The sequence below is a fragment of the Gigantopelta aegis genome, chromosome 3 (assembly GCF_016097555.1).
Source record: "Gigantopelta aegis isolate Gae_Host chromosome 3, Gae_host_genome, whole genome shotgun sequence".
In the NCBI taxonomy this organism is placed as follows: domain Eukaryota; kingdom Metazoa; phylum Mollusca; class Gastropoda; order Neomphalida; family Peltospiridae; genus Gigantopelta; species Gigantopelta aegis.
The window spans coordinates 52,805,152-52,817,579 of record NC_054701.1 but is presented as its reverse complement, the minus strand read 5'-3'; the positions used below and the strand labels follow the sequence as shown (position 1 = coordinate 52,817,579).

The window sequence follows — 12,428 nt, the reverse complement described above, 5'->3', positions numbered from 1 at the left end:
GAGAGAGTATAGTCCAGTCGTCATGGATTGGTATAGTGGTGCGGACGGGCCCGACTCCGGAGGATTTACATTCGAGTTTATTTTTATGAACTATTGCCGGATGTAAACAGTGATAACCATTCGTCATTCAGCGCGCTAAAATTAAATACACCACCTCGCGTCGGGCAGTCCTTAGAAGTGGTAGGTTAACGACACCACTAGAGCATCTCGATTTATTAATCATCGGCTATTGGATGTGAAACATACTTCTGACAGTTTTAGAGAGGAAACCCGCTGCACTTTCCCATTAGTAGCAATTTGGGATCCTACACCATCCCTGTCAAGGCTAGGCGATGAGTCGCACATCAAGTACGTCAAGGCTATCACTTACACCAAGGTCGCACACCTGCCCAGGTATACCAGTCACTGCCTTCTAAGTCGGTAAATGCTAAACAAATCGGTCAGGGCCAGTCCAAGGACATCAGTATCAACCTAAGTCGGTCAGGGCCAGTCCAAGGACATCAGTATCAACCTAAGTCGGTCAGGGCCAGTCCAAGGACATCAGTACCAACCTAAGTCGGTCAGGGACACGGGCGAGCGTTCACCCTAGTAGACCACACCACTATGACTCACACCAAGGCCAGACACCAAGGTCACGGTCACGGAAAGTAGGTCATGACGCTGTACAGGCCTTGTTACTACTAAAGAGGATGTAGACAAGGCGATCCACTTTTTTATATATTTTTTATTATTTGCGCTCAAATTCTAGCTCTATTAATAAAATAAAATAAAGAAAATATAAATGCAATAACAATCGATGGTGAACAGTATTTAATATCCCATTACGCAGACAATACAACTTTTATGCTGGATGGAACTCTTGGATCTCTGTTTAATACTTTAACAATATTACAATATTATGCTACAGTATCTGGATTAAAAATAAATTATACAAAATCAAAAGTTTTTTGGATAAGCAGTAAAAAAAAAACTTAAAAGAAGTTTATCACCATTCAAGTTGGAAACTGGAAAGGAATACAACAGAATTTAAGATGCTCGGAATAACGTTTACAGTAAATTTACAATTAATTGTTAAAGCGAATTACCCCACAAAAATTAGTGAAATTAAACTATTGATAAAACTATGGTTAATAAGGAAGTTAACTGTCTTAGGAAGAATAACCGTATTAAAAACACTAATAATACCTAAAATTACGTATTTACTAACTGCACTACCAAACCCATCCAAAACGGTAGTTGACAATTTGAATAGATTATTTCATAAATTCATTTAACAAAATAAACCCAATAAAATAAAACAAGTCTTATTAGCTCAGGAATTCAAAGATGGTGGATTACAAATGTTAAATATATATAATTTCATGATGGCTTTAAAATCATCATTAGGAGACTCTTATAGGTAACCCAAAATGGACTAAACTGTTTGTATCTACTACTAACTTATTCAATAGAGACCGTGCAATAAATGGAGATTATTACTTGAATATAAAAAGAAAGAAATTAAAAAACATGTTTTGGAAAGATGTTTTATGCATTTGGGAGATAATTCAACAAAAACAAATTTTGTAAAAAATAGAAGACATTTTAAGCTTAAAGGCGGTCAATCACGGAATTAGGGGGCCTTATTCCTCTAAATATGGATTATAAATGGAAATTACATTAATTTGGAATACCAAACCTAGTTCTTGTATGATCCAAAAACATTTAATTGAATTACGATCGAGGGAATTCATTGACACGCTTCTTTTTTAAAATTTGGAAGTCTTCTTGTGAAAATTCATAAAAATACGGCAAAACAGACTCGTATATACGACAACCGTATAACGTATTTTAAAATTTTATATAAACGCCCGCCGTGTATAGAGACTTGGCAAATGAGGGCCGGCTATATAATAAAATAATTTTTAAAAATATATTATTTCATGACAAAAATAATAAACAGTCGGAACATGAACTCACCATTTATTATTAGTAGTATTATTAGTATTAGTATTAGTATCAGCCGTGTATGCATGGAATTTAGCAGGGGAGAGAATCTAGACGGTTACAACGCTATAGTGCTTGGTTCGAAAACAGATAACGTTTTCCAGCGTCACAAATGTGGCATACAACCAGCCAGTCGTTTTTCGTTAAACGTTTGCAAATTATTTTGACTGATTCGCAAAGTGGTCATTCGGTTTAATGTACAGCGTAAAAAAAAAAATACCAAACAAAACAAAACAGTATAATGCGGCGTTCACACAGTGCCGATTATGGCTCCCGTTTAAGATCAGACAGCGCTACGACACGAAAAGTGAAAAAGTCGGATTACTATCCTCAATGATCTGGAATGTCCTTTCATTGTCTGAACGCAGTCGTATACGTTCGTAACAGAGTCCTACGGATCGGGAATGGTCTGGAGAGGTCGGCCAAGCACTCCCGACAGTTAGGTGCGTCCCGTAACATTCGGGAAACTCAGCTGATTTTGTCTAGTCGGATTACAATCATGACTATGTCGTGACAGATTCTGATGTATCGGATCAAAATCGTAACAATGTCCTGTGTTGTCTGGACGGTGTCCTGTGGATCGGGACGCTGTCGTGATGAACGGGCATGATCTGGACTATCACGTGACTAACGTTTTCTAACGGATGTCTTCCGTCAGCGTCGGTTCACTGTCGGGTCACTGTCTGATCTCTGTCGGATCGCATTCGGGAGTATCGGGACAGATTTGGTAGTTTTTTTTACTATGCGAAAGATACAAATCGGATCAGAATCGGATTGAGAACTGGAGAATCGGGAAGAATTCGGATGGAAACGGCTGAATCGGGACGCTTCCTGAACAATATCTGATTGTTGTCGTGATTTCCCGCCACGAATCACAGGATCTTGATCAAACTTTTGACAAATTTTAATCGGGAATGGTCCTATCAAGGACGGCAGTAAAAATCCTGAATGTGTGACTAAAGCTTAAGGGTCTACTGTCGCATGTTTTGTCGTCCAAAGGTTGGCTTAATTATTACTTAACCCAGTTGAATCCAGTTCTACGTGCAGCCGGACAAGTTCAGCCTGCCGTTTGTACGTGTGTGCATGCACGTTAATCGTGCATTTTTATAGACCCCCCCCCCCCCCAATAAAACACCGCCCCCTCCACCCCAAAAAGGCTAATAATAATAATAATAATAACAATAATAATAATTAATAATAGCAATACACTATTATTAGTAGTAGTAGTATATGTATTATAATGTTGGTAAAATCACGTCGCCATGGGGTGGGTGGAGGCGGTTGTTACAGAAACATTACATAAATTTTAGAAGGGGACCCGAGAGTGGTCTCAGCGTTACAGGTATAAAAAAAAAATGTATTTTGAGTTTTATTGGCCTTTGCAATTTTGCGCATTTGAAATATGACTAAATACAGCAAAATACGTAAGGAGCCTCAAAATTGCAATCAGAGAAAAATTATTAAGTTCAAGCCCTATTGTTAGTTTGTGTACTGTCCGAAGTTAGTTTCTCTTTCAGATAATCTACCTCAGCAGCTGATCATTTGTAATTTTTATTTATTTATTACTAATAAAAAAAATTGTTAGTACTGTAGGGGCAATATTACGCTATTCATAGATTCATATACCCTCTCTTCTCCCCCCCCCCCCCCCCCCCCCCCCCCCCCCGTCTCCCCTGTTCAGAAAACGCACTGTTCGTACAGTACTTAGTATGTATTCCTCCTGTTTCAGATGGTTCGGTAATATGGATCAATCAAATACATTTTTGCTGTGAATATAGCCAGCCCTCGTTAGCGGAGGCTATAGGCTATATACACGGCCGTCGTATATATAGTCACATCGTAAATAAACACCGTCTAGTTCAAGTATTATTTTAAAATGTAACAATTCCTATCCCATGTCAGCTGTTATGGCATATTTTGCATAAAATGAATTTGATGCATTAAAGGCATGTATAAATTATTAAATCACGAAATTATTACACCAACATCACAAATAAGATGTAGAAACCAAGGTTTTGCTTTTGACTCATAAGAATGGGGAAACTATTATAAAGTGCCTTTTACATGTAAAGTTTGTTTTATTTAACGACGCCACTAGAGCACATTGATTTTTTATCTTATCATCGGCTATTGGACGTCAAACATATGGTCATTCTAACACTGGGTTTTTTTTAGAGGAAACCCGCTGTCGCCACATAGGCTACTCTTTTTACGACAGGCAGCAAGGGATCTTTTATTTGCGCTTCCCACAGGCAGGATAGCACAAACCATGGCCTTTGTTAACCAGTTATGGATCACTGGTCGGTGCAAGTGGTTTACACCTACCCAGTGAGCCTTGCGGAGCACTCACTCAGGGTTTGGAGTCGGTACCTGATTTAAAAATCCCATGCCTCGACTGAGATCCGAACCCAGTACCTACCAACCTGTAGACCGATGGCCTAACCACGACGCCACCGACATCGGTGTCAAAGATACAATTTTGAAATGGTTTCAATACAGAATTATACACCAGATACTAACAACTAATACTTTTTTTTGACATAAAATTAAATGCATAGATACTAACGAATGTACGTTCTGTGGCAGTTCACCAGTAACATTAACACATTTATTTTATTATAATTGTAATACAGTGTCTGTGGAATGCTGTTGTAAATTGGATTTTAAACAAAAAAGGAATTCAAATAAAATTAAATATAACAATTATTTTATTTGAACAAATAGGCGATACAAAGACATATAAAATGGCTGTTAATAAATATTAAATATTATATATACAAGACAAAAATGGAAAACAAAATTAAATATAATAGCTGCTCAAACGTTTCTGCAAAATAAATACGAAATAGAAATATATGTTCTTTTTAAAAACTGTAGATATGAAGAGTATAATACAATCTGGTCACCATGAAAACGACTTTTCAGTCAATAAAGTAATTTGATGGAAGAAAATAGAAACAATTATCAAGCGAGCACCTGACGTGAATTTTGACATTTATTACTTATCACTATAATTAAAACTACAGCTTTTCTTTTTAACAGTCTTTCTTTCTAAACTTATACTTATTTTATGTCCCCATTACATCAACCAGCCTATTTAAATATATTTCTATTACCTAGCCATATATAATGTGTTATTAATATTAATATTACTATCTACATGTGCATATGCATTAGTTTTAAATATATCATCGTCTACATTATTTGTATAAGTATTACTACTATTACTTTAATCTTCATACTGCCACAATGTGTATGTACTCCTAGTATTTAGCGTGTATAATTTAATTCATCTTCTGAAAGGCGATGAATCAGGGCACCCCAACCCTGGCATCGTCAAAATGAGCTGGAGACATTTTTTTTTTTTTTAAGTAATATATAAACATGTAAATAAATATTCCAATGAAACTGTTAACAATATTGTCCTGTTTTCTTTTGTACAATTTATTATTCATTATAAATAATAAAATCTGCATGTATCCAAGTTAGTCTACTTACTAATATACTAAGCAACTATTCTCAGATGTCAACCACTAAATTGTTAAAAAGATTTTTTTAACAAATTGGCTAAACAAAACCCCGTCTTTTGATGGTGGAACTAAAATTACCCAAAATAAAATAATCTACAAAAACCATTTCCAGTTTTTGAGCGATTGTGGTAGCTTACCTGTGTAAATGCATATACGACAATAGGTCACCATTAAAAATGTCTAGACGGGGATATTTTGTCTCAAAATTCTACCCTATATTGGATATAAATTAATTTAGAACGGAAAAATAAACATTATTTGACAATATATACCATCTTTATAATTAAGATGTATTCCAAATTTGTGTTACCAATTTTCAAGATGTTTAGTAGTGTTTCGCCATCTGGGTCATTTTCGTTTGCCACTTCAGTACAGTCATTTGGCTCGCCGGATCATCGTTGTTGTATTCCGGCTCAAATTGATGGGGAAGTACCCGTAACGGATTGTATCCTTCTTCGTCACCAATCGCGGTACCATTAGAGTAGATTGGCAAATGGGAAACGTTCCAGCATAATGTTAATATATCACTAACACTAACCCTAAACCTAAGCCTGAAATAAGTGAATGCTGGAACATTCGGAAGTCTTGCCGATAAATGTGAGAAAAACAAAATGTCCAAACTAGCGTCCGTTAAGAATCAGCTGTTTTTCAAAAATTCATTCTCTGCTGTCGGCATGTTGACCTACTAACTGAATGAGTGGAATCCGCCGCATGCTACGTCACAGGTCTGATGCGGGTCAAATCGACTGAGCAGTGGGGGTTTTCCTCAAGCCTTTTACAAAAAGTCACTTAATTAATATTTGGGATGGTATTTTTTTAATATATATATATATATATATATATATATATATATATATATATATATATATATATATATATATATATGTCTACAGGTGTCTAAAGGTCCACAGGTTTATGGCACATTATTAATACACAGTATATAAGCATAAATATATATATTTATGTTTAGACAGTGTTTTTGTGTATTCATTTTAAAGGTCCACAGGCTTATGGCACATTATTAATACACAGTAATTGGTATATATACTGTGTATTAATAATGTGCCATAAGCCTGTGGACCTTTAAAATGAATACACCGAAAAACTAAGCCGTACATTATTTTAACTATATTTTATGACAAAAACAGACACAGAAAGAAAGAAATATTTTATTTAAGGACGCACTCAAAACATTTTATGTACGATTATATGGCGTGTGGTCCTTAACCGTATGTCTGACGCCATATAACCGTAAATAAAATGTGTTGAGTGCGTCGTTAAATAAAACATTTCCTTCCTTTACCACTGTGCTACGTCCCGCCTCCAAGACAGACACAGAGTAGTGAATAAAACCGTCGAGTTGATTTTCGACATGCTGTTTACCAGTTTTCAAGATCGGTTAGTAGTGTTTCGCCATGTGGGTCATTTTCGTTTGCCACTTCAGTACATAGTCATTTGGCTCGCCGGATCACTACATTCTACTGAATACACCAAATATTGCCATCATAATTCCATTTTAAAGATTAAAGATTGAATTTTCTTAAAGCTAATACTAATTTTAGTGATTTATTAAATGGTATAGATGGATGTTAAATGTAAAAATACGGTAATTTAAAAGGTAAATATCTCGTTACTTCGTTCATATTTTCAAATTGCGTCAATACATGTACTGTAAATCGTATGGAACATAATGTCTAACATCCTGTCATGTGAAAAAAGAACAATTACCTAAAATCCGAATACGTTTCAGATCTTCATAACCTATATTCGTTATCGGTGTATAAACCTATTTACATGAGGATAAGGATCGAATGTGACCAAACATTTTGGGACGTTGTGGAATCGTACCAGCGAGTTAATTGGTGTCTGCTGGTGAAATGGTAACTCACTGTTAGCGTACCCAACTACAGACGGCTGAATAAATTAATTACATGACGTTAAGCAACTAAATTAGATTACCTCGACATCTGGCGAGAGACAGGAGCACAGTCCTCCCATGACTGTTAACTTCCGCGTCAGGTAATTTCGTGACCTGCTGATGGTGTCTGAACAAATACGCCTACACGCTGGTCAGGTCATACGAATAAAGTGTATGCAGTTGAGTAAAGTGCGTTGCAGTCACAGGTGGGTGGTAATGAAAAGTGACGAGTTGGCGACGGACATATGCTTAAGGACCACACAGATAATGAGATAGGAAACCTTCTGCCTCCTCGAAGTCAGGTTAATGAAAGCGAAGCGCCATGTCGTAAATGACTGGGTTTGTTTATACTGTGCAAACAGGAGTTGACAGTGCTCACGCCACTTTCCTTCCAAGCTAGATTACCGGACGCGACAGAACAGAACAGAACTTTATTACACCCAGGCCGTTAGGCAACGGCATATGGGGAAACATGAACAAATACATAATATAATATGTGACAAGACAGAACAGGGTTTACAGGAGAACATTAAATAGTAAATAATATAGTATATGAATAGTTAAATTATATAAATACATGTATACAGAAATACAATGAGTGGACAGAACAAAAATACATATATACAATAAGTCAATACTATTAGGTATAGTAGAATCATTGAAGTTCATTATATAATTTGTTATACATGTACTAGTATATATCGATTTATTAAAATAGGGATACATGTGCTATAATAACAAAGCATATTTAACTCGAGTGATGTGGTATATATTGATACAAATAGCTATGGTATTTTAAATTTATCATTAATTTCTTTAATTAATTTGCTGACTTTTCTTAGGACACCTATTTCATTACTAGTCAATAATTCTTAAAATTTTTAGGGTACTGGGGTTCACATAATAATATTGTTTTAGGAGTGCTTTTCGAGACAGTAAAAAAGGCACAAGTGAATAAATAATGATATTCATCACCAATATCGTTAGAATCACAAAGTGTGCATAATCTACTGGTGTATTATTCCATCGTCCTATTTCAATTGGGAGATAATGATTTATGTTCTGAATTTAAGAATAATGATCCATAGTTTTTCAGGCATTATGGTGAGGTATTTAAACAAAAATTGGCCGATTTTTAAACATTGTATACTTTTTATCTCTAGACGATGATGCAATGTTATTGTTCCACGTTTGAAGGTACTGGTTATGCTGCCTCAGTTTGATATATTCAAGAAGTTGATGTTTTGTTGAAAATCTTCGAGACAACAATATATCAGTCATACCTAGGTTGTTAAATAATTGTTTAATATGTTGAATCCAAGTGTAGTTGTGTCCATTTACGAACGAGTCCTGTAACATAAATGCATGCAATAGAAAGGATAGTTTTGTTTGTTTTCCTAATACAATTGTGGCCCAGAAATGTATCATTCTTTGTTGAATAATTAGTTTAATCGGTCTACGTCATAGTTCTCCGTATAACATAAATATCGGTGTACCTTTTTTAACATGAAGCATGCGTTTCAGGAAATTTATGTGCATGTTTTCAATAATGTCAGTGTTTTCATAACCCCATAATTCACATCCATACAGAAGAATAGGTAATACCACTGTGTCAAACAATTTTAACTTAAAGTATAAACCGGCCTCGGTGGCGTCGTGGCAGGCCATCGGTCTACAGGCTGGTAGGTACTGGGTTCGGATCCCAGTCGAAGCATGGGATTTTTAATCCAGATACCGACTCCAAACCCTGAGTGAGTGCTCCGCAAGGCTTAATGGGTAGGTGTAAACCACTTGCACCGACCAGTGATCCATAACTGGTTCAACAAAGGCCGTGGTTTGTGCTATCCTGCCTGTGGGAAGCGCAAATAAAAGATCCCTTGCTGCCTGTCGTAAAAAGAGTAGCCTATGTGGCGACAGCGGGTTTCCTCTAAAAACAGTGTCAGAATGACTATATGTTTGACGTCCAATAGCCGATGATAAGATAAAAAATCAATTTGCTCTAGTGGCGTCGTTAAATAAAACAAACTTTACTTAAAGTATAAAGAAAATAGGATAGGTGACAAATTTTCACCTTGTCGCACGCCGATGTTGCATGAGAATAGTTCCGAGTATATATTGTTAGTGCAAATGCAAGATTTAATACCTTGATACATTTGGTGAATAATTTTGAAAACATTTCCACTTATGTTATTGTCTAATAATCTTTGCCACAGGCAGGTATCTGGGGATCATATCAAAGACCTTTTGAAAATCGATAAAAGCACAGTATAGTTTCCTTTTCCTATTTTTTAAAATTTCTATTAAATAGAAATTTATACTAAATAGATGGTCGGTAGTAGAATAGCCTTTTCGCAATGCTGTTTAGGATTCGCTCAAAATGCTATGTTCATCAATAAATGTATTTAGTCTTAAGTTTAAAATTGTGGTAAATAATTTAGAATAGCAGCATAGCAACGTTATTGGTCTGTAGTTTTCAGGCATCAGTTGGGTTCCTTTATTTTTAAAAATCGGTTTAATAATTCCTATTAACCATTCATTAGGAAAAATACTATGGTCTAGCATAAGGTTAAATAGTTTAACGTAGATTGGGATCATCAGATCGATAGAAGATTTTATATACTCTTTTACAATGTTATCTATACCAGTTGCTTTGCCATTTTTCAGTTGTTTAATTGCATTTCTTATTTCACCATCTTCAATTTTACTGTTTAAGATAGTATCGTTATTTATATCGATATCGTCAAGATTTAATTCTTTCTCGTGATCAGATTCAGGCAGTACTCCTTCATTGAGGTTTTTATTAAAAAAAAAAATTAAAATCTTCTATTGGTGGTAAGTTTTTCTCCTGTTTCTCAGGTTTAAAGATTTTATAAAAAGCTTTGAGTTCGTTTAGTCTCAGATTTCTCATAATTTTGCTTTTAAATTTCTGAGCGGACTATTGAGTTGTTAAGCATTTTTTTATATGATTTACTTGCATCAAGTAGACTAAGTTTATTTCCTAAAGTTCTATTATTTGTATATAGTTTTCTTTGCCTGATGGTATTTACAATGGAGAAGTCAGCACCTGTGAGATTTTACAAATAGTAATCAATTACGTTTAGTGTACGAAGGCTGGATTGCGTGCCGTGCTCGGGTTTTCCCCAAAGTGGATGCGGCCGCGTCTAAAAATTGGTTTTTCATGTTATTTAACTGTTCTGAATGCAAACATTTTGTTCTTGCATTAAAATCTCCAAAAAGTAAAATGTGGTTACCTCCCCTTTTAGTCTGGGTAATTTCATGATCAATAATATCAAATATGTCTTCTTTATAGTATGGGGATCCAATAGGGGGGATATATACCATACCAACTGATAGTGTTTCTTCAAGACCTATAAGAATGGCAGGGATTTTGAACCAAGATATATATTCGGAAATATTTGTGTCATTAAATTCTATATAGGTGATTAGTTCTTGTCTTATACCAATAGCTATGCCACCAGATGGGCATACTTTTCTTTTTCTGTTGTTTAAATAAAATACATAGCCTGGTATAAATGTGGACATACAATCTGTTTCGTTGGTTTTTGTTTCAGTAAAACAGAGGATATCATGCTTTGAGACATAATCTACAAATTGTGGTATCATTAGTTTGCTTCTCAGTCCACATACATTGATACTAATAAATGATAATTGAGCATTTTGACCAGATGGGTTAGGGATATTCTGTACAAAGTTGATATTTGGTAAGTCAGGGACATTGATGCTATTAGTGTTACTTTTATATATGTTCTTATCTGAAGTAGCTGCTGTTGGGGTGTTAGGTGTGTCGCTACAAGGTGAGTTAAAATTTACTTGGTTAGCATTAAGTAAATTAACATTGACTATGGCTGGACAGGACGTACTACTAATACCGGGTGGGTTCATACTAGCATTGCTATTCTTAAGTGAGTTTGCTTTATCTGTACTACAATATGGTACGTTTATATTTGCTGTTTTAACATAAGGTGACTCAGTAATCATAGTATCAGTATTATCAAAATTTTGGTTCAAATTGATATGTGGATCAATGCTTTTAGCATATGGGGTATTGTTACTCAGGTTGCTGAGTGTGTCAGTTATACCAGAGCTTGCTATATTATTGTTTAATGTTTCAAGTGTGGGAATATTGGTATGTAGGTGAGTTATTTGGTTTGGTATGTCAGTATCAATTATATCAACAAGTAGGATTTGCTTGCTCACATTTCTATCAACATCAATTGTACCAACATGTGCAAAATCAGCACTCACATTGCTATCTACATCAAATATGTTAACATATGCAAAATCATTAACATTTTTACAAACATCAATTATATCAACATGTTCACTACCTTTACTCTCATTTCTATATACATGTACATCAGTTATTGCATCAACATGTATGTTGTTGTTAGTCATATTTATGTGCATAGCATTTGTATCATCACATAACTTTTGTATCATCACATAACTTTTCATCCCCATTTTTAGGTGCATATTATAAATATGTGATGTTGTTCTTGTATATTATGGGATATTTGTAGTAACATTTGGGTCTGTTGATGAATCAGCAAGTATATAACCATTACTCAGACTATAGGATAATTGAGCATTCTGACCAGATGGGTTAGGGATATGTTGTACAAAGTTGATATTAGGTAAGTCAGGGACATTGATGCTAATGAATGATAACTGAGCATTCTGTCCAGATGGGTTAGGGATATTCTGTACAAAGTTGATATTAGGTAAGTCAGGGACATTGATGCTAATGAATGATAATTGAGCATTCTGACCAGATGGGTTAGGGATATTCTGTACAAAGTTGATATTAGGTAAGTCAGGGACATTGATGCTAATGAATGATAATTGAGCATTCTGTCCAGATGGGTTAGGGATATTCTGTACAAAGTTGATATTAGGTAAGTCAGGAACATTGATGCTATTAGTGTTACTTTTATATATGTTCTTATCTGAAGTAGCTGCTGTTGGGGTGTTAG

General features: G+C 35.2%; 1 protein-coding gene across 2 annotated transcripts in view; it reads right to left on the bottom strand.

Annotated features, from left to right (window-relative positions):
- The window catches only part of LOC121368231, a 103,899-nt gene extending 96,114 nt beyond the window's left edge, over positions 1 to 7,785 (bottom strand). Inside the window, exon 1 of one of the 2 annotated variants that reach the window (XM_041492869.1) lies at positions 7,476 to 7,785. In XM_041492869.1, coding sequence (XP_041348803.1) covers positions 7,476 to 7,514 — 39 coding nt within the window. In that variant the 5' untranslated portion in view covers positions 7,515 to 7,785. The remainder of the gene's footprint in view (positions 1 to 7,475) is intronic. The other variant, XM_041492868.1, reaches the window with a different exon arrangement.
- Between the last annotated feature and the right edge of the window lie 4,643 nt (positions 7,786 to 12,428).